We start from the raw sequence: 24,587 nt of genomic DNA on the forward strand, positions 1-24,587 counted from the left end.
TATTTATTTATTTTATTAATTTATTTAGCTTTTTAGCTTATCTTTACATCTAACAAATTTAGTAAACATATATAAAAATATATAAAAAATACATAACAGAAAGAAAAAATAAAAATATACAATAATAAAGTCTTAATATTATAATTTATTTCTATATGTACGAAGGTGTTTTTTTATTCCATTTACGAAACCCGTTATATTTTTGCTGTTTCGGATTTCTCTTGGAAGACTATTATATAAATCAAAACCTCCGTACACTCTGCTCTGTACCTCAGCGGTGAACGGACGCATCCGCGCCTGCTCTCGCTGCCGTTCAAAGCTCCGACCCCCCACCCGCGACCATTTGCAACAACTACGACGCCAGAGACATTGCCGGCGCGATGAAGAAGACGCTTACGCGCAAGCGTGCGGTGGGTACGTTAAAAGCGTACCTATCGCCATCAGCAGAACAAGAATGGCAGATGCCAAAGAAAACTGCCCGACCCTCTACTGACGCCAACCTGTTGCCGACTTCAAGTCATAACAGGTATGACAAACTCCCCGAAGTTGCCGGGAGTAAACACGCAAGAGTGCCACCTGTCATCATGGAGGTGGTTGGCACACATCTCCAGACCATCGACCTCATCAAGTCGATGACCAAATCAGGTAATTTTACCCTCCGCTACACCGGAAGAGGTAATGTTTCCATCCAGTGTGCGACGCTCGAACTACGAGCGACCCTGATGGATGGTTTGAAGGGCCGCCGTGCCTTTCACACCTTCACTGCCGACGAAGACAAGACAGTTAAATCTGTCTTAAGGGGGCTTCCTGAGGTTCCCGTTGAAGAAATCGCTGCTGATTTGGAGCGGCAAGGATTAAGCGTCGTCAAAGTAACGGCGATGAACACCAAGGCAGAGACCTCCTCGCGGCTCTACCTGACGCAATTTTCCGCTGAGACGACGGTGACGTCCATAAGAAGCATCCGGTACGTTTGCTTCACTAAGGCCACGCTTGAAAAATACAAGCGTAATAAGTCGCACGCGACTCAATGTTTCAGATGCCAGCAGTATGGCCACGCTGCGAGGAACTGCCAACGAGACCCCAGATGCGTGAAATGCACAGGAAACCACGCCACTTCTGAATGCACTAAAAAAGACCGAGAGACGCCAGCAACCTGCACTGGATGCAGCGGAAGTCACCCGGCCAACTACAAGGACTGTCCTCGCAGGACAGAATATCTCCTGCAGATGAAGAAGAGGCAGCAAAAGCCACATACCGCCGTACTGACCGCACCCAAGCCAACGTTCGCTCTGGAACAGAGTCAGTTTCCTGCCCTTCGGCCAACGAAACCAGCAGTGAAAAAACCGACTATTGTCCCGGAAGCCACCCCAATTAAGACGCAACAACGCCCCCAAGCCCGACAGTCTGAGAAGCCCTCATCAGAAGCCATGTCTACTGATGAGCTTCGCAGGATGCTGACTATCCTCCAGGAAATCCGAACTAAGGCCGGAAAGTGCGCTAGCAAAATTGAAATTGCTTTGATGATGGTCGAGTATCTCGATGACCTCTTCTAAAGAAGACATTCAACTCATGACGTGGAATTCCCGTGGGATCCGTAACAAAACCGGAGAGCTGGAGCTGTTAATCAGTGAGTACAAACTTGATATTGTCGTAGTCACCGAAACTTATCTAAAACCACATGTTAACGTATATTTACCTAACTTTGCCTGCATTCGGAGGGACCGACCCTCAAGGCCAGGCGGAGGGGTCGCGATATTTGTTAAAAAATCGATAAAACACGCACGTATAAACACTAACACTAATAATCTAGAAACCGTCGCGATTCAAATTATTCATAAAAATAAAATAATAATAATTGCTGCGGGGTATAATTCGCCTAGTGACGAACTGCTCCGAAGTGATCTAGATTCGATATTTTCTCTAGGAGACTCGGTCATTCTGACTGGGGACTTCAATGCCCGTCATATGCATTGGGGCTGTTCTGGGGCTAATCGATCTGGAGCGTCACTTTTTAACTACTTGAGCGACTCTGACACGATTGTTAACTTTCCAAATTCACCGTCGCATTACCCTTCCAATCACATGACGCCGTCAATTCTGGATATTGCTTTGGTCAAGGGTAACTTAAATACGTCAGAAATGTATTGCGTTCAGGCATTGTCTTCTGACCATCTTCCAGTGTTATTCTCGCTGGAGGGTTCAGCGGAGGTAGTCTCTGAAACGCTTTTTGACTATTTAAAAGCTGACTGGAAAAAGTTTAAAGATATAGTCGAGTCTCGTTTGCAAGATGAGCGACAGAATTATACTCCGCATAACATTAAACAAATTGACGATGATATCAGTTATTTAACATCCGTTATCGAAGAAGCCAAAATATCATCAATACCGACGCGTAAAAATTATAATAATAAAAATCAACTTACTCCACAACTTATCGAAATAATAAAAATCAAAAATAAACTAAGAAAACAGTGGCAAAATAATAAATCTCCGCGACTTAAATCTGTAATAAACCGCGTAACTAGTTATATTCGCGATAAAATTCAGCAAATAAAAAACGAATCGTGGACGCGTAAACTAAAAAATCTAAACCCGGCAGATAATTCCTTATGGAAAATAACTAAATCACTTAAATATAAACATTCGGAAATACCCCCATTAAAAAATGGAAACACCATCGCATGCACGAACAAGGATAAGGCAGAAAATTTAGCCAGCGCTTTCTCAACATCTTATTCGCTTACTGTAAACTACTTAGATTCAAAAATAGACAACAAAGTCGCCCGTGCGATACGAAATATTAATTCATCTAGCGTAGATATTAGTTTAGTGAACAAAGTTGGTTTAACAGAAGTTAATAACATCATAAAAAATTTAAAGAATAGAAAAAGTCCCGGTATAGATAAATTAGATAACGTTACGATAAAACAACTTCCAAGAATTAGCATCAATTATCTAACAAATATTTTTAATGCCTGCTTATCTTTCGGGTACTTTCCCGCTATTTGGAAAACCGCAAAGATCCACCCAATTAGAAAGCCAGGAAAGGATAACACTATCGCAATTAATTATCGTCCAATAAGCTTATTACCGTCATTCAGTAAACTATTTGAAAAAATAATTTTATCACGTTTAAAGGGATCTTTGGGGAATAAAATTATCAATGAACAATTTGGCTTCCGCGAAAACCACTCTACGACTCATCAGCTCAATAGGTTAACAGAGCACATCTCTGCTAATTTTAACATGAAAAAATCAACGGGACTCTTATTGTTAGATGTGGAAAAAGCGTTTGATACTGTGTGGCATGATGGGTTGATTTACAAACTCCACAAATATAAAACCCCTAACTATCTGCTACACTTGTTACGCTCCTACCTTGATCGTCGAAGTTATGTTGTTTCAGTAAATAATGAACAATCGATACCGCGTAATATCCCAGCTGGTGTTCCTCAGGGGAGTTTACTTGGACCGTTCCTTTTCATTTTGTACACAAATGATATACCTATTTTAAAAAATACTTGTCTTTCAATGTATGCCGATGATACGGCGATAATGAGTAGCTCTTACGGTCTTAAGCCTATTTCAATAAAATTGCAAAAATCCTTAACTCTCTTAAGTAATTATTTCAAAAAGTGGAAAATAAAAATAAATCAGGACAAAACGGAGGCTATAATTTTTACAACTCGAAGACAACCTTTGCCCCCGACTATTATAAGCGAGCAGGGAAAGTGTATAGAATGGAAGGCGAGCGTTAAGTACCTCGGAATTCACCTGGACTCCAAGCTTAAATTTAATAAACACATAACCGAACTTAAATCTAAAGGGCTCGCAGCCATTGCGGCGTTAAAACCAATTTTTAATCGAAAAAGTGCGCTAAATACTAAAAATAAAATTCTATTATATAAGCAATTAATCAGACCGGCAATGACTTACGCCTGCCCAGTGTGGAGTAATACGTGTAATACTAACTTTTCTAAACTACAAGTTGTTCAAAATAAAGCTATAAAAATAATTTATAATACACCTTTTTATACTAACCTCAAAAAACTTCATAATAAATATTTAATTCCAACTATTAAAGAACATGTTCACCACCATACTAATAATTATTATAAAAAAATACCGCGAAATCATACTAACCCGTTAATCTCAAGAATCGGTGATTACGACAAAAACAAACTCAAATTTAAATATAAACATAAAATGCCAAAGCACATCTTGCTCTGACGCATAAATTTTATCTATTAATTTAACAGCTCCAGGTCCACGAGTTTTATATTAAAAATATATATTTATAATTTATAAATTTTTTTTTTTTTTTTTTTGTTAAAGGTGTTTATGTACTTTGACCTAAACTTAACGTATTTTATGTTCTTTTATTATTCTTATTTTTGTAATTTCTCTTAATTTAGCTAATCAATCGTAAATTGTGATAATGGTAATTAACCAGCAACCAATGAAATGTAAATATATATGTTTATAAAAATGTATTATTTAATTATGTAATAAACAAAAATTAAAAAAAAAAACCTCCGTACATAATTCCCCTAGCCGTACTCGTTTTCTTATACTTAATTATCTTTAAATTTTCTTTATTTCTAGTATTATATTTATGTACATTTTTATTTCTTATTAAATACTTATTAAAATATTCTGGTAACATATTATTTTCTAACTTATATATAAATACTAAAACATTCATACTCAATATTTCTTGAACATTCAACCATTCTAATCTATCAATCATACTTTTACAATTAGTTAATCTATTTTTATTTAAGATTACTCTCATTGCTCTATTTTGTAATTTTTGCAACATTTGTTTGTCTAATTTATTTAACATATTTAATAATGTTGCACAATAATTAAAATAAGGCAATATTATACTATTGTAAATTATTTTTTCTGTATTTATACCTAATATATTTCTTAATCTAGATAATAAACCTATTTTTCTACTAATTTTTTTTAATATGTAATTACAATGTTCTTTAAAATTTAATTTTGTATCAACAATTACTCCTAAATATTTTATATTATCCACTATTTCTATACTAGAGTTATTTATTACTATTTTGGTACTATTATCTAACACATTTTTATAATTAATAAACATACATTTAGTTTTATTCTCATTTAATTTAAGTACATTATTCTTTAACCATATTTCTAATATCACCTATGCAATACATTAATGTGTCATCCGCAAATAGATGAATTTTACATTTTTTCACGTTATTAACTATATCATTAATATACAAAACAAATAACAATGGTCCCAATTTAGACCCTTGTGGTACTCCATAAGACACTAATTTCTCTTCAGAATATACATTATTTATTTTACTTTTTTGTTTTCTTTTATATAAGTAATTATTAAACCATCTTAAAACTATATCACTTACACCTATACTCTCCAATTCCTTTACCATTATTTTTCTGTCTATTGTTTCGAAGGCTCTCTTGAAATCCAAGAAAACTGCTCCAATGATTTTGTTTGTATCCTTAGCCAACAGCCAATCATTTATCACTACTTGTAATGCAGTTTCAGTGGAATGCATTTCTCTGAATCCTGATTGTTGTTCACATATTATGTTTTGAGAAGTAATAAATTCCTTTAATTGTTTGATTACTACTTCTTCTATTATTTTTTCTATACACGGTAGCATGTTGATTGGTCTCATTTCTTTAACTTTTTTACTATTTTTTATTTTAGGTATAGGTACAATAGTAGCAATCTTTAAATTTTCAGGCATTTCTCCTAATTTATGACTAATTTGATTTGAATTCACGCCGGTGCTAAAAATATATTAAAGTGAATTTATGTCCAAGATTTTTTTTAAAAATGCATACCTTGTACACTAATATAATAATTATTAAAACCTAAGCCTTTATAAAAAAAAATAGAAAACCCTAATTTAAATTTTTTATGCTCAGTCGTTAAACGCTTACTAAACAATTACTACTTCTAGTGTACTACAAAAATATTTTTCCAAGTCTTGAAAACAAAACAATATTTGGCTAGCATATAAAATTTGCGTTCTAAATATTGTACAATATTTTTTGATTAAATTATAATAAATGGTAAAGGAAAAGCGTTAGTTATATATTATATATTTTTAACTTATAAAGAAAGGTAATATATCAATTTAATTAGGAATACGCAAACTATAGATTTATACTTATTTATGTGGTATCCATTGTTCTTCTTTGTGCAGTAGGTACACGAAAGGTTTTTCAGTGCTCGGGTGTCGAACCCACGTTCCACGAGATGAAACCGTTCATTTTTCCCGACCTGTTTTCGTGGGTATGTGTAACCATTGTCCATTTTGGGGTGTCCTCCCGTCTGCCTGTCACGGCAGTCACATAAATCGCTTCGCGGCCACGTTTCGCACCCGTTTCGGCAATGTTTCTTTTCAACGGAATCATCCTGTATTCGCCATGACCGCGTGTGTAAATATACCCACACACCCATATACACAGACATCTATGTATCCACCATGAGATAAATGAATGCGAGAGGAATGATCGTTGCTACTAGGCCGCTGATTAACAATCTACTAAGTCGCAGTGAAAAAAGTAATGAAATTAAAAAAATCGCGCAACATTTTTGCTATTTATTTTTAATATGATTATTTTTAATAAGTTTATATAAAACGAGAAAAGTTTTGTAAAGGCGCAACTGTTACTATTTTTATTATTATTATAATGTCTTGAAAAGACAATTAGTTTATGTTACGTCATCTTATGTTAGAACGCACATAAAGTGTGTTGTAAAAAATATTAATAAATGAGATAGAAATAATTCCGAATATATGATTGAAATTAAATTCTATATTGAACTTGCAGCTAAAATACCCAACCAAACAAAAATATGACTAACTTAAAGATAAATACTAGACAAATGATAAAAAGCGTTATTAGCATTGCCAATACCAGGAATGAGACTGCTAAATATACTAACAGAAAAAAATTAGTATTTCAATACGATAATTGATTTTACAAATAGACTATTATATACTTGTAACTAGGTTAAAGGTATATTCATGGTAACAATTTTATTAGTAGGGTTTATTTTATTAGTAGTTGTTAGTAATTATGTTATATAACAGATAAATGACTGGCCTGCTAATCTCATTTTTATGATAGGGATGGCTGGCAAAGGTAAAAAAAAAAGCAGGTATTGCATCCAAAAAAAAATATTTTTACTATTTGTTAAATTTTATCTTTATTCTGACATAATCATACCTGAAGTGTCCACGAAATATATTTCACTAAACATAGGTTTTAAATATAAGCAATAAAGGAGTCTAAATAATTATATTTAAAGATAAAAGGTATTCGAAAAGGTTGCGCCAAATGCATATTATTTAAAAAATCTTTAACCTTAAGAAATATTGCAGTATTTCTATTACGAATTAAATATAGGTTGTACCAGATGATATATTTATAATAATTTTTAGTTGAAATTTGTTTTACATATAAAACTTGATTTATCTGCTATTCTTTAAAGTAAATTTATATAATTAAAATGGCAATGTAGATACGTGTACACTCTCTAGACTCAAAAAATAATGTAAAATACTCCCTAGAAGTTTTACAGTTTGTTTTTATTTATACTGGAAGTGTTTAGAGTTTCAATGAAATTTGACAGGTAACGCTGATGTTTTTATATTGTTGTCGGACTTAAACATGCTCCTGATAATTTTGACATATCATTATGAGAAAATTTCGGTATTAATGCAATGCTAGTTGGTAATAATTAAGTATAAATTAAATTTTATTATTATAGTTTAAATAAGCAATGAAATAATTTAAGTACATTTACCTTAAGAATTGAAACCAATATAATGCAATTTTCAGCCTGTAAAGCAATGTTGGGCAAATCCAGCCCGCGGGCTCAATTTATCCGGCCCACGATGATATTCAGATTTCGACTAATTTAGTTCAACAATTATATTTAAATTGAATTAATTATTTAAGATAAAACACAATTTATTAAAATAAATCAATAAATACCCCTTTTATTTCATTACGTTATGAAGTTATGGTATTTAAAGTTGAAAGTATTTTTGTCTTAAACTTTGCTAAGAGAAAACATTTAGTATTATATTACATACTGAGAATATTTTACAGTTGTTCAAATGCAGATCTGTTGCATACGTCTATTACAATTGTGGCTTATGTTGCATAAGAGGAAATGGTTCTTTTGGATTTTGTTGAAGCAATACCTTTATGTATAAAAATATTTATTTTGTCAATTAACCACTTTGACGAATTAAGAATATCAGACATTTCATAATATACAAATATGTATTGTAATTTAATTGTTTTTTTGTGTATGTTAAGGATAAAAATGAACTTCTTTATTATTATTTTCATTAAAGTGTAATCATAATAGCTTTAATCCATTAATATCTCTAAATTCTCGCAATATGTAATTTTATTATTTTTTTAATATACGTTTTCTACAACTTTGGGTACAATTATTTTTTATTTCAGTGTCCCTAATTACGATTTATTTATCTTGATCACCCCGTGTACATCTTTTAAATGTATAAATTATTTTCATCACTGTTTTTTTTATTTTGTGCTATTTTTCACCAGACAGTCTTATGTTAATATGAGACTGACTGGCAAAAAAAACATGGATTATTGAAAATACGTCTATCATAAAATGCCTTTTTTAAAAAGCACAAGATGTAAAAATTTGTACACGATTACAACAATAATTTAATAAGCCTTGCTTACACGATGTCAAGCATCATTGACGCTTAGTCGCAATCTTTGCAACAAAGTTGCAGTTATCAGATTTTCAGATAAATTTACCTAATCCGCTGTTTATTCTTCTATTTTTATTTTTATGAGTATAAATTGTAAGAAAATATTTAGTTCTTTTCTTTTGATTGAAAATGCCGACGTTTGATTTTTTATTATGATGTAGCTAATTACAAATTTATAAACAGAAAAACGGTTGTAAACCAATAACGTTTATTGTATTATTAGTATATTTGTAAAATTAATTATATGAATAAAACATTTTTTTTATAGTTAAACGCAGTCATATTTAACAAAATAACGAGAGATCCAGTTATTGTTTAACCTTTATGATGCCGAAAAACAGTATAGTATCATTGTTTAGCATAATTCAGAAGACGACATATAAGCTTATGCATATGGTCCATTTAATTTTTCATGGTCTCTAAATTTCTACATTGTTCTAACCAGTCACCACTTTGACAATACCTTTTAGATCGAGTACTAATGAACGATTAAATATTTGATTTGGACTGATTTCGTTTCCGAAACGACAAACAGACCCATTTCGTCCCTTGCGCGCGTATGTGTATCTTGTCTGTTTCATACTAATTGTTTAACCGTCCCGTTTGCGTAACACACACGTTAATCGGTAACCGCTAATTGGTTTACCTGAAACGAATCTGGTTTTGGATGAAAATGTTACATTTTTAATCTGCAAACACGTCGTGTGAGTGAATATGTGTTGGTTTTTTGTCGTACGATAGTCAAACAAGACCAGCTTGATGAAAATCTAATTATGAAACAATGTTGCGTGCATGTTTTATCGTTATAGAATCATGTTTAAATAAAAAATATTAAATGCCAAAAAACCACGAAAGGTAAATATACAAACAATATAATTTTATTACAGTTCGTATTCTGTGTGGGCAAAACTTTTATTTTCTCATTTATAAATTAAAGCTTTTAACTATAAAATATTGTAAAAATAAGAAAAGGTGCGTAAACTGCGCACAGTTGGTTTTTAAAATGTAAAAAAATCATTGCTACTCGAGAGTTTACTTTGACTGAGAGTCTACCAATTCAAGTCTACCCCTAGATCAGAAGCAAAAAAAAATTGGATAGCAATATAGATTGTTTTTCTGGCTTTAATGGACGCGTTTTTATTTAACAAAAACAACTCAACAGCAAGAACTGATAGCTATTAAATAATTTGTTTTATTTAAAAAAAAAACTAAACATTACAAATCCAGTAGCATTTGTAATTTAATTAAAAAATAACTGTGTTTTATCGCGTGTATTTTTCTTATACCATTTCATCGTGACACCTTCCGTGTGAAATTCAGTAACAAAATTGCACGTTCTTTCAAAATACTATACATTCGAAAACTATTGCTGTAATTGTCCCTAGACTTGAAAATTAAAAAAAAATAGGCAAATTACATCCCAATAAACACAAAGATAACTTTTTAATGTTAATGATGGTCAAGAGGTAAAAATAGGTACCTGGTTTATGCAAATCACTAAATTTTGTTCTTCGAGTTGTTGTTTAGGACCTATTTCTTATCACCAGCTATTTTTTTTTAATAATTTAGTTTATTGTCTTGACAATAAATACAAAAATATGGTTATTTGCTGCTAAATAGCTGTCAGAATAAGTAAGTGCGAAATCCAAATCTATTGTCTATGCTTTTCTTTTAAGATGATATTTTTAGTTGTCTCGGGATTGCCAAACTTTACCAATCATTATTTAATAATTTTTCTAGTGACTTTAGAACCTGATCATTTTATTTTAGGGGTATTTTTAATTCAAGGTTGTTCTTAATTTTTTTAAACTACTATACAAATCATTTTTAAATATTTCGTAGATGGTCTTTGTAGCTATTTTTTACTTTAATCTTTGTCGAACAAGAACATATACAAAGTTTGATGAAAAAATACAGTGAATGAATTCGTATAGCAGCAACTGCTGACGCTTCATATATTTAAAGTAATAAGTCCGATAGCCCAAGTAGTTGAATTAGTCAGTAGCAAGTTTGAACAAGTTTTGACTTGTCAACCGGCTTACAGAGCCAAAAGAATGGGGTCATGTTGTCGCGCATCATGGATTTTTAACAACAAGTAAATATTTAGTTTGAAAAAAGGCAAAAAAAACGCATTTAATGCTGCAATATTCGTATTTTTGTTACTCTAAAGAATGTTTATGAGTAGTATGAGTATACTTCGACCTTGAAAAAAGGCAAAAACAACAAAAACAGACAATGCGCGGTGCCACAACTCGCTTCTGATCTGAAAATTTTTGTCAAAAAAATTTACCTTACACTGCGGACTTAGCATCATCTGACTTCTTACTCTTGCTTGAAAGAAAATGTTGTGTCATAAAGAACACTACAACGAAGCAATTAACGGTTTTCTGAAAAAAGACTTCCGAAATGTTTTTAATTATGAAACCAGAGTTAAAAAAAGTACATCGCTAGCCATGGAGAGGACCTTGATAGACATAAATTTAAAATTGTTAAATGTTAATTTTTTTTCTCGTAATAAAATTATTCACCATGTTTTTTATTCATACCTCATACATATACATAAAAAAACTAATGCCTCTTATTGTGTTTTTCATTTTGATATTTTTTCTACGAAGCCAAAAAATATATATAAATAATAAAATTTAGGAACTAACAAAAATTAAAATTTAAAATAATACATACAAGTTTACTCAATGGCAGCCAGCGACAAAATAAATTTCAATGATCTTATATAAAACTAATATATATATACTACAATAATTCATATTATGTTTTAATAGTTATTCGCTCACACCACATTAAAACTCTTAAGTACAATACTAATTCGCATAGTCAACAAAAAAGATTATTTAAACTAATTCACAATTATCGTTAAATGATGTAATATAATTCTTACGTTCAAAATCTTAACTATATCTATATATCTTTGGTTTATATCACCGCAACGGTGAAAGCTGTTAGTCGAGTATCTATGTCGCGGCCAAAGTGTTGAAAAGTAACTATAACCGTACAAATGGGCATTCAGAGAAAACAACTCAATCTTGGTTTTAGTAATACGTAGATATTTATCAGCCAAGGTTACATTCAGCGGAATTAAGCGTCAAAATAAATTATCTGCCATTAAAGGCATGATTAAAGTGTTTACCCTTACGGAAAAGCCAGCCTGCGTTTTAGCTCGATTGAACACGTTCAATAAGCATTCAATATACTTTTTTGCTATTTTTTCGTATGGTAATATAATTTACAAATAACTTTAAAACAAACGTTTTAGTAAGACAATAAAAGAGAATCAGGGTAACATAAAAAGTCAAATATGTTTCTTTAAGTTAATATTAAAGAATATTTCATTTTAATTATTTTATAAAATTACAAAAAAAGTTTTGAAAGAATTAAAAATATGGCGTCATAAACAATATCATCGTAAGCTGTGTCTATAAGTTTCTTTCGTTCTTTATTCGAAAGTCCTATTTTAGTAATAATGAAAGACTTTGACAATTAATTGTCGAAAAACGTACATGATATAGATAAATAGTTATCTTGCTTGTAGAAAATGTTTTGAAATATACTTATAATATTTTTGGTTTAAATTATTAAATTACATCAAACTGAAGTTTGTATGTGTTAAAGAATATTATATATCTTTTTGGACGTGTCTTTTTATATTAAAAATATTTGTATGTATTGAAGCTACTAAAGTATCTAAAAAACATTAAATACACATACAAACATCACAAGTGTACGTTCGACTAGAAATCCGACAGACGAAAAACTTCAGTGCATCTGATTTAAAGCTCCGTCGCGCTGATCGAATTGAAGCTTTCACCTCACTTCAGACGTGAGCTGATTACCATCACGAAAATTGAACGCAGCTAATCGCCGCATGGCAAACGTGATACCGGAAAAGCCTGAAAGCTTTTCATGACAGAAAAAGCAAAGGTCACATTCATTAGCACGTAAATTAGCATGTGCATGTGCTAAAACTTAATTATTGGGTTGTATGTTTTTATAGCTTAACAGTGAATCGCTTAGGTCAGCGCATCAACATGGACTATAAAAATTAAAAATGTTAAAAATTGCAGCAGTAATTGTCTTTTAAAAACAAATATTCAAGCAAAATTTATAAAAAAACATTTCAAAATTTTTATTCAGCTATTTGTCTTAAAAATTTTTTTTTACTATTTTTACTTTATTCTCTCAAATACTTTTTAACGAAGATATGTTTTTTATTTTTTGAATTGATGCAATTCTTAAACTAATAAAAAAATATAAATAAAGCTAGCTAAAATACACAAGTGAAATGTTTAGTGTTTTTTTTTTATAAAAAAAAATTATGCTGATATAATAAAAGCAGCGAAAGTTTTCATGTCCTTAATTTTGAGTAAATTCCATATATAAACTTATTATTTATCAGCAAATTAGGTTTTAATAAACAATTAAGTTATGTAACTAGGGCGGTGCAACGGGTACAATGTACCCAGGCTGCATATTTTAATAAATTATTTTAATCTTTTTTAAAAATAAATATTTTGAATTTCTTTTTTAAATTGCAGCATTTTTTTGCATTACACATTTAATTGTTTTTGTAAAATAATCTAAGAGCGCTAAAGAAAAACAATTAAAATTAATAATTTTTATAAAAAAATAAAAAAATAAAAAACATACAAATTTAATAAAATTGGACCCCCTTATAATATGCAGCTTGGGTACCTTGAACCTATTGCACCACTCTGGTGACCGCCTCCATGTGTACCTAAAGGTATAAAATTTAGACTCGTACATAAATTTATATTTTCTCTAAAACAAAAATCTATGTTAGGCTATGTTAGGGTACAATCGTAGCACAACCTAACTCAGCCTAACTTAATTTCTTATAAAAACACATTTTACCCAAAAATATTAGGTTTCTATAAAATTTACTTAAAATTAAGAACACGATAACTATTGCTGCTTTAATTGTATCAGCATATTTTTTTTTCCAAAAAATGGACCTAGTAAACATCTCTCATATATATTTTAGCCAGTTATATCCACCATTTAGTTTGAAAAGTGTATCATTAAAAAAAATTAAAAAATCATTTCTTTGTTAAAAATAATTTCACAAAAAAAAGTTAAGAAAGTAAATTTTATTTAAAAAAATAGAAAAGCAAGATAAAAATAAAAAAAAATGCTGTTTCAAGATTTTTGTCAAATATTTGTTTTCAAGACACGATCGCTGCCGCAGTTTTACATATTTTAATTTTTTTAAAGTCCATGTTGATGTGCTGACCGAAGCGATTCGCTGGTAAACAATTAAAACACAACCCATAAATTAGGTTTTAGATGCTCAGCTTATCTAAAATTCCTGGCATAAGGACATCATACACTTTTATCATCACATTGGTCAAACTCTGATTTCGAAAGTATATTATATTAATAAGTAGATTTTTTTCAAATTCACATGGTAAATATCAATTAAGTAAGAGCAACGAGTAGTGTATACAAAACAATCAGTAGCTCTACAATCTCTTTCAAGAAAAGTGTCTTTACCATAATCTGAGTTAAAAGACTCCAGAAATACAGTTGGAATAAAATTATGATTGTAACCGGTAAATGTTCGGTTTACATGGAGCTTAAAATTGGATAGTGAACCTAACCAAACCGTCAAACGCTTGACGATGCTCGCTTTATATAATGTTAAAAATATAAAACAGTGTACTTAGCCAATCAATGACCGGTATATAGGAAGTTTAGCCGTTTAATGGCAAACTTAATTAATGTAGAATTGCCGTCGGTGTCTTCTTTTCATACTAGTAATCTTTCAACCGACCTTCAATTCACGGCTTCTACCCTCTTGAATTCGCATCATATAGAAATAATACATACATGTTTTTATTACTTTACAGCGAATCGCTTAGGTCAGCGCATCAGCATTGCAATTAATATTAGACTATATTCTTTAACAATATTGTTTATTAATTTTAAGTAAATATTGCGCCTTTATTTAGTATGTCGGCGCCCTACAAGATCTAGCGCCCTTTTTTTACTGCAATAGTTTATATAGCAATATATTATAAACGGATGCGCACATCCCGCTATATCTTAAAAACCGTTAATTATACGAAGTATTGAATTTATTAAACTTATAAAAATTATGTGTTTTATAAGTATTGTAAGAGAACTAATGACAAGCACAATATAGAAAGCGAGATATTTGCAAAAATACGATTTACGTGACCTTTGATCTTTGATATGTTGACTAGCGGACATTCGATCTTATAAGACTTTTTTGCCCGTCTTTAAAACGTCAGAACAAATGTTTATGCAAAATTAAGGCTATCTATGTTTTATTACATGACTTAGCCTTTATTTTGCCTTATTTGACTTAAGTATAATTAGATACGCGAATTTAAATTACGTAAATATAAAAAAAAATATACATATCGCATAAAAATAAAATTAAAAAAAATAGTCGCATATACATCTTTTTAGGATGATGATGATAAATTTAGGATGATGATGATGCTGGTAAACTATGTCTTATTAGATATGTCTAATAATGTAAAATACTAATTTTTAAGTGTGTTTATCTACATTTTTATTATTTGAACGAATTTATATAAAACGATAACTTGTCTATCATAATTTCAAGGTTGTGTAATAATGCGCAATTGATAGTTTTTAAATATGAAAACTTTTTCGGACGTGAGATTGGAAAAGCTATGACACTTTTCTCCTGGCAAAAATTTGAAGCGGATCTCCGGACCGGAGAGGGCTCGCTAATGGAGCGGCGGGCGCGAAATTAACAACTTGATTTATGGTGATACTGCCTGCCTACTCTGGCTTGGATGATAATAACCGGGGTTAATACACCTCCCGACTGGCCCCATGGCGACGGGTAGAACGAGCGCGGAAAGTGACACTTTAAATCCGCAAAAAAATCGAACGCTGACTTTAAAAATAACTATATACTTACGAGACCTTATTAAAATTTTGAAATAAAATAAAAAAAAAAACAAAAAAAGTATTTAGGTGAATAAAATCTTTACTCAATGCTACTTTAATAATATTCTTGTTCCTTGAATAATATAAATTAATAATAAAAACCTTTAATAAATAATTTACCAGCAGAGTCACAACTACAAGCTAAATTCTAATCAGCCAGTATGAGAGGTAACTACCTAAGTAAGTATACTTAATAAAAATAATATTAAATTAAAATATTAAGCGCCTTGATTGCGAGTCACCAGCAGCATTTGCTGTTTTAAAATAACATATACTTACAAGTATGGTAATACTGAGATTTCATCTCGTAGAAAGAAATGCATATTCTCTATAAATAATTATAACACCAATATCGATACATATTTAAAAATGGTTTTGTGTAGGTTACCTACATACTTAGTAAAAAAAAGGTTTAAGATTAAAATTGATAATAATAATTCATTATAATTTTTTTGTCTAGAAAAGTAATACTAATTTGTGTGATAGATTGTGCCTATTGCTACTACTCACCTGTAACCGAAAATATTGCAACAGAAAATATTCGATCTATGTAAATCTTTTAGAGTTGACGATCAATGTCACATCACGAACTAATTCCGTGTGCATTTTCGACCTTGTTTATCGGAAAGCTAACACGAAGGGAGTATGTAGTGTATCGTCTTGAAATAAATCCTGCGTCGGACCGTGGCGTAGTCGTAGCAGTGGCAAAGGTCGAATTGAACCCGTGTTTATGTTGCGACACATACCTACGCTCGCTTTACGCCAGACAGTTTGCTTAAGCCATTAAAGCCTTATTTATAACCTATTGTAGAGTGCTGAAGAAAAGCCACTGCAAAGTTCATAACATGAACGCGTTGCTTAGTTAACAACTGGCTTCCTCTTGACAATAACATTTTGTCATCAATACCGGCATCTATTTTGTGTAAATTGCCACAAGAGTACCATTTTTAATAATTAACTACTACCAGACGGTACTTAATTATAGCCTTAGTACTTATGTAACGCCATAAAAACTAATTTATCGTCTTTGAAATATAGAATTTTTTTTTTATTTTTATAAATTGTACTAGTAAAAAAAATATTTGCAAGAAAATTTTTATATTTTACTATTATTATTTTATTAGTATTTTTATATGATGTGGGAGCACTTTCATATTACAATTTTTTTTTTAAATTTAAAAATTCACTATTTACAGAATTGTTTTATTTCAAAAAAATTAAAATTTACAATTGTAATAAATCAAGGCATCGAATTCATAAAGCCGAAAATTCAGAATTAAATTAGCTTAGAAAGAAATTAACAAGGAAAATGATTTATTATTACGTATTTTTAAAGAAAAACAATTTAGTGTTCCATAATCTCACAAGATAACCTTTCCCTATTTCTAAATACTTTTAAATAATTATTAAAAACCAGGTGATTGTAAAACTTCCATATCTTTATCCAACTATGAGGTTCGGCATTCTGCATTCGGCGAAGGGTTAATGGCGTGAATTTATTTTGGTGTAAAAAAAACACAGTATTAATATTATCTGTTTGCTGGTTAATACTTTGTGGGATATGCCATGTTTTAATATTATATAAATTAATCACATTTATTATTACTGAATAACGTACAGTAGAGGTTAAAAAATAGACACCCTTAAAATATATATTATTTTGATCCGTCGAACAACAATATGAAGACCTCAAAGTATTTTTTCCTTTCGGGACACGTTAACGTAGAGATAATTTTATAAATTCACTTTCATCAAATAAATTGTTTGTTAGCAACCCCACCTAGTAAGATATGCCGTGATTGTATTGTTGCCTGAAAATTTTTGGTACCTCACTATCGTGAGGTACCGCAGCTAGTGAGTGTGTGTATATACCGGACTCTCAACTTTTTTGGTTTTAAATTTTAATTTTGATTCGTTCTGTTTTTTAATTTAATTTTTGACATTGAATATTTAAACTATTTTACAGCTAAAATATGGTTAGTTATAAATAAGATGAAAGTAATTTTTAATATTTTCTTTTCGCATATTTTAATGATATTTGACGGTTAGGCTAGTTCAGTTAATAATTTAAGGCTTGTATTTTTAGGACCAAAATTTAAATACAGTTAAGTTTAAAATTTATATTACATCAGTTGGAATTTATGTTTAAAATGAATATTAGATTTTCAGAATTTATATAATCTAGTCAGAATTTATGTTAAATGGTTAGAATTTACATTGAACTGATCAGAATTATCTAATAAATGCTGAGATTTATTTTTAAAGATGGTCAGAATCATTTTTTCCAGTAAAAAAAAGTATATTAAAATAGATATATTAATACTGTAACATTAAAGATTGGTATAACTGGTCGATCTGTCATTCTATTATGTATATTATTTTACTAACATTACACATAAACTCTTTGTACGTACATAAGCAGCCGTAAAATTTCAAAGTATACATAATGATAAATACAAATATAAGCTTAGTGTCATGAAATATAATTTAAACCAATCTTAAAAATAAATTCGTTAGTTTATTATCTTAGTATTTTTTATTGTCCTACTTTTGTACACCAACTAGTTTTGAGGACGACAGCGCTTTTGCAATGCAACAATCTGTGTTTCATTACGAATTTTCGATTAATTTAATACTACATTTTTGTCTGAACTAATATGTACTATATTTATGATGCTAATTAAATGTTTTTTTAAAAAAACAAATAATTAGTTGACAAATCTTATTACATTCTAGTCAAAAAATCAAGTTGAATACTATATCAAAGCAAAATTTAATCATTAATTGTTTTATTTTAATTATATCATATCATGATGTTATTCTTCGAAAGGATCGAATTTGTCAACAATATTAATTTCGTTTTCAGAGCGATAGTTGCTGTTGATAAGTGTAATTACGCATCTACAAAGGAACATCGTCAAGTCTCGCATAATGGGTTATTAGATATGTATGTGGTACACATCTGCTAAAGAGACGCTATGAAGAATAACTAAGTTTTTGGTTACACAAATATTGGTTTAATTATTTTTCTAAATATTATTTTTTATTCGTATATTTAATATTTTTTAATATATGTATGTATGTAAATAATATGTTTACTATATGTTTATTAGATGAACCGAGAATAAATTTCGTCTTTTTAAAATTTAGGTTTTTAACAATCATTCCTGTTTTAACTATTGATATAAAAGTACATATTTTGTTTATCTAGACTTTACACTCAGATATTAAAAAAAATGGGTTTTTAAATTTACAATCGCAGAATTTTCACTATATAAACAATTTATACCAAACTGCATTTTATACGATTTTCTTTAAAAAAATACTGCCACTGATTTGTGAAGTGGTAAGTAAATTAATTATGATCTTAATGATTAATAACGATAACAAGAACAGTCCAGGATGTAGAAATGAAAGCAAATCTTTCTCAAAAAATTCATTAGCTGGCCGACAAAATAAACTAGTTTAATTTAACGGTACATTAGGAAGACTGAAAAGGTTTGAAGACAATCTGTATGGATTTTACACAAATAAAGCAAAGAAAATAAGTATACGCATATTTCAAGAGATTCTAAATCTTGAATCTGGTAATCTTTTCTTGATTATTTGATAACACCTACGTTATACGAAAACAATCGTCATAGAATATAGTATAAAAAAACTTTCAAGGTCGGGCTTTCGAAGGAATTGTGCATTATGAAACTTTTAAATTTTTCCAATAATAAAAGCAAGTTTATATTGTGATCAGCTTAATACTCTATACGCGGAAGTAAAAAATAGACCTGCACATGTCAACAGAAGTTAAATAGTACTGCAATACGACAATGCACATCACCGTTAACCTTAATTGAGTCTCATAAAATAAAGGAACTTGACTGGAATGTTTTATCTCATATACTCTATTTTCCAAACCATGCTCCTTCCAACAGCCATTTATTTTAATCAATGCAACACTCTCTAGACGAAAATAAAATTCATAATGCAGACAATGTGACAAGAGTGCTATCAGAATATTTTGATCAAAGCCTCCAACATTTTATACTAATGGGTTACAAAAATGACCAAGAGGTGGGAAAAAAAATATTTTCAGAATAAAATTATATTTCAAATCATTAAAATAAAATATAAAATATTTAAAAATGATTTTTTATTTAATTTAAAAAATACATTTTTTTGTAATTATTTAAATAATACGCTTAAAACCTTTTGCAATAAAAATATAATTTTTTTTTATTGGTTTTGTACACTGTTCTTATAGAACTGATTTATATACGTATAATGTAAATAAAACCAAAATAACTCTCTTAAACTAAGATTATAATTAGAGCTATTAATTATAATTACAATTTAGTTATGTATAATAAACAGTTATTAAGCATATTTTTAATAAATATTCACCCATGTTAAGGTATATTTGCGGTAAATGTTAATTAAAAATAAAAACCCATATTGTGTATTTTAAGCGGTTAGTAAAATATTACTTTTTTACATTGACTCAAAGTTAAATTTTATACTGTTTTTCACAAGTATTCTATATGTATTTTAAAATAGGTAAGTACACGATACTACCTGATGCAGTTTTAATTACTCTAGGGTAAAATAAGTTGGATACGTAGACGGTTAAACAAAGAGACATTAGTCTACGTTTTGTTCACGTTTTAATTAAATTTAAAAATTCTCTCTTTCACCCTTCCTCTCTCAACCTCTCGTACTTTATATTTTTGCACTTTATATTCCAAACAAACTGTCTAATAATCAATCATTCAATATATGATATGTACGTACATGCAAAGTAATATCTTTAAAACGTATTAAAGAACCCGGCGCTGTAGAGCCGATTACAAGTTCTAGAGAGCTTTTATATTATACAAGGTGGTTCGTAAGTTTCATTAAAAATTAATACTTTTTGCTACCTATTTAAAAAAAACGTTTAAGGAATACTATACCAAAAAAGCGATTCAAAATAATACATAATCTATTACAGCAACAAAACAAATCTACTTTTACAACAAAATTAGTTTTAAGCTTTTAAGAATAATTATATCTAAGTAAATACGCAATATAATATATAACAGATATCACAAAAATGTAGTTTATTGGCAGAATTAGCGATAAAAAGGATATCCGTAATTTTTTTCTCTGTGCTGACTAATTTTTTTAAAGCAATAAGTTCCAAGAATCAAATAATTGTCTGTAAAATATTATTTGTTCAAAAAATAGGTTTTTAAACCAATCAATAGTTACTATTAAAATCGTTAAGCTTTTTAAATTTTATAAAATATGCTGTGTGAATTAGCGAAGCTTTTTTAAATCACCAGAGTTATTTTATCTAAATTAATGAAACATTTTAAATATATTTTTTTTATACATACAATTACTAATAACGATTGGAACGAATTTGATATACATTAAGATAGGATCTTTACTTTTTTGCGGATTTGCATATTAAAAATAAATTTACCGCGATCGAATTAATGTATTGACTGAAATAAAATCTTTGCGTCTTGAAGTAAGAAATACAAAAACGTAACACGAACTACGCAAAAAATTGCGTAGTTGCAAAAATGAAAGCAAAAGTCAACCTTATTTGGATGAAGAATGAATGGCCAAGCATTTATATATTGCGGTCATGTTTAGTTTTCATAATGCACTTAATATTTCCCTTTAAAGTTTTTCCACAAATATATTTTAAAGGCTGGCTAAAAAAACACATATAAATGTTTCTACCTTTGTAAGATTTGTATATTGCTACTGATGTAAGCCAAAATAGTTACTTAACATTTAAAGTCTTCAAGTTTCACAATACTCTGATTAACATTTAAAGTCTTCAAGTTTCTTATATTTTTAGTGATCCACAGATGTAAAAGAGTTGAGAAGCGCTGATTTAGATACAAATATTCTTTCTCGTCATTGAAGCCATCCATTTTTGTCGCAAATAAATGTGATATAATCAATAAAAATATCTACAGATACAAGTTTGTTGTATGCAGTAAAACACATACCTAGAAAATACGTTATAAAATTTTAATTTTTAATACAATATTTTTTTTGTAATATTCTAAATACCAAGTTTTAATTTTTATTTGTTAAGCAACTTATGAACCACCTGTTTTAAATGCATGTGTGGACGTGCAGTCATTAAATTTTCGTCTATGGGCGGATAATCCCCGATTCAGCCCTAAACTCGCGTTAGATGGCAAATGCATTTGGCCCGGACAGCAGCATGATTGGGTTACTGAATTATTCCCGGCGCACCTACCCTCTCAAAAACTTTTAATATATGTTTGTATGTGTGTATTTATTTACATTTATATTTAGGCGGCGCACAATGCTGGTTTCCCCGAATAATATAAATTTAAATTGCGGATTTATGGTTGTTATGGATTTCCGCGGCTTAAGAAAGAAAATAAAAATATTTTTTATTGTAATATAATATTTTAACATTGTGTGCAATTACAAAAAGTTTTGTACTTGCACACAATATTTTTCGATTCTTAAAGGTAAAAATATTTAAAACTTAAATATATTAATATGTTGCAATTTATACAGTGTTTTATGATTCAGAAAATTAATCCGCTCCTTCGTTGATTTAGACACCTTGATTTTTATACTCAGTAAATAATAAGTAACCGTAAGATAAAGTTTTTAACAAAATTACATCATTTATATATATTAGAATGATATTAGCATATTTAAGATAAATTAGTATTTTTACAAACGTTTCCACGCAATTTCGACAATTAGAAATTCAAATTAAATCCAAACTTCTTATCGAATGACATTTAGACGCTTATGATGAATACAAAAAAAAATAACTTTCTAATTGAATTAATATTATAATTACTTGGTAATTAAAAAGACCGAATAAATAATCTGAGTACCGCTCGCATGTTTCTCCTTGATTATTGATTAGCAGTACCCAAACGTTCGAATACTGAGTAACTATTGTTCAGATGTATCAAATATTCTAATTATATAATTATTCTTTCTAAATTTTACTATGATTTTATTATGTTTTGTAGATACTTCTCGTTTGATTATGAACTGTTTTTTTTTTCAATTTTAACTTTATCTTATTGATATGATAAACTCTAAAGGTCGCTCACCAGAGATTCAAAAAAAAAGAGTCAATCATCAGCTGGGGAAAACTAACTTTAATTAATAGAATTACATATTTTTATTCATAGATTTTTTAGGCATAGTCGTTTTTGTACTTCTAAGCTATCGTTTTTAACAAATAAAATATACGGACTGGAAGAAAAACATTTTTTGCGATTGATTATACCAGCATTTTATTTGTTATACCATTAGTATCAGAGATTGATTTTTGCCACAATACAGGTATTGCCCATTTCCCATTAAAAATAACTTTGTATCGGCGAATTCAAAAAAGTTTGTATATTTTTTTATTTTGTAAAGGCTTTAAGATTTTTTCTGTTTACCAATTTATAAATAAAGTAACTAGTGTTTGTTTAATTTAATATGAATTATTGTTATTTAATTAAAAATTAACGTGTGCTTGTTTCACAATAAAAAGCGGCTAGCCATCGTTTTTAATAACAAATGTATTTAGAGTTTTTTTTTATTATTTAATGTAATTCTTTCTGGGAGCATTTTTAAAATATTGGCTTTACACACATAAATTTAATCTTCGTAGTATGCTGGCATTGCATTGAATCACTTAATATTTTCTCCATACACACAGGCACTCTATAAAGAATACGCTATGCTCGGGGGCGCAGCCTCTCTCGGTCGGCCTCCATTTGTCCATTTGTCGAATGGGTCGCGTTCGGCACGTTTCCTGTACGGAAGAACGAAAATATTTTCCATCGTGACAAATGTCAATTGTATAAATGGGGTTGCCGGCTTGGAAGCGGACGAAAAATATTATGTTCGGCTATCGTGTGACAGTTTCTCCCTTCGTACCCATTCTTAAGGATTTTAGCGTTGATTGAGCTTACAGATAGAGCACCACTGGATTAAGTCTCCTAGATTTGGCGCACAGGAAACCAATCCTGGCTTCCCCGACCGGCGCATTCTTCTTATTCGAGGGATTTGCTGTGGATACCATGGATGCTCTGCTTTTAATATACACTTACCTATATGTATATTGTATTTATGTATGGATACAGGCGGCATCTGACTTTACATAAAAAAATATATTCAAGTCGATCGCGATCGATTACATTAGTCGGAGCGATTAACCGTATAAACACGTAAATCTTTTTTTAAATAATCTTTTGTCATCCCATAAGAGCGAAGACATCTGAACAAGAAATCAAATACTTATGCTTGTCCAAGTGCAAAAACAAATTTATTGCTAAATTCATCAGCATCGACCACATATTGCGAGGATAATTTTATTTTTGCTTATATATCACAATGATACTAGTTATGAGAAATTAAATTATTTAATAAATAAAGCACTCTCCTTAGATAAAATGCCTGAAAATTTTAAGATTGCTACTATTGTACCTATACTTAAAATAAAAAATAGTAAAAAAGTTGAAGAAATGAGACCAATCAACATGCTACCGTGTATAGAAAAAATAATAGAAGAAGTGGTATTCCAACAATTAAAGAAATTTATTATTTCTCATAACATAATATGTGAACAACAATCGGGATTCAGAGAAAAGCATTCCACTGAAACTGCATTACAAGTAGTGATAAATGATTGGCTGTTGGCTAAGGATACAAACAAAATCATTGGATCAGTTTTCTTGGATTTCAAGAGAGCCTTCGAAACAATAGACAGAAAAATAATGTTAAAGAAATTGGAGAGTATAGGTATAAGTGATATAGTTTTAAGATGGTTTA

General features: G+C 29.8%; 1 protein-coding gene across 1 annotated transcript; it reads left to right on the top strand.

Moving 5' to 3' along the window:
- The first annotated feature begins 262 nt into the window (after positions 1–262).
- On the top strand, positions 263–1,846 carry LOC148234159 (uncharacterized). The gene is made up of 2 exons (XM_088187663.1): positions 263–964; positions 1,037–1,846. The coding sequence occupies exons 1-2, from the start codon at positions 381–383 to the stop codon at positions 1,551–1,553; spliced, it is 1,101 nt and encodes a 366-aa protein (XP_088043789.1). The 5' UTR covers positions 263–380; the 3' UTR covers positions 1,554–1,846.
- The last annotated feature ends 22,741 nt before the right edge of the window (positions 1,847–24,587 follow it).

The sequence above is a fragment of the Plectrocnemia conspersa genome, unplaced genomic scaffold (genome assembly GCF_051122295.1).
Source record: "Plectrocnemia conspersa isolate PC_06_02 unplaced genomic scaffold, ASM5112229v1 ptg000006l, whole genome shotgun sequence".
Taxonomy (NCBI): domain Eukaryota; kingdom Metazoa; phylum Arthropoda; class Insecta; order Trichoptera; family Polycentropodidae; genus Plectrocnemia; species Plectrocnemia conspersa.

What these genes read in the sequence shown, in the direction of transcription:
- LOC148234159 (XM_088187663.1), top strand. Translation starts at nt 381, where the DNA reads ATGAAGAAGACGCTTACGCGCAAGCGTGCGGTGGGTACGTTAAAAGCG. An exon ending in ACGTCCATAAGAAGCATCCG is followed by an intron (nt 965 to 1,036) that starts GTACGTTTGCTT and finishes TCAATGTTTCAG; the next exon opens with ATGCCAGCAGTATGGCCACG.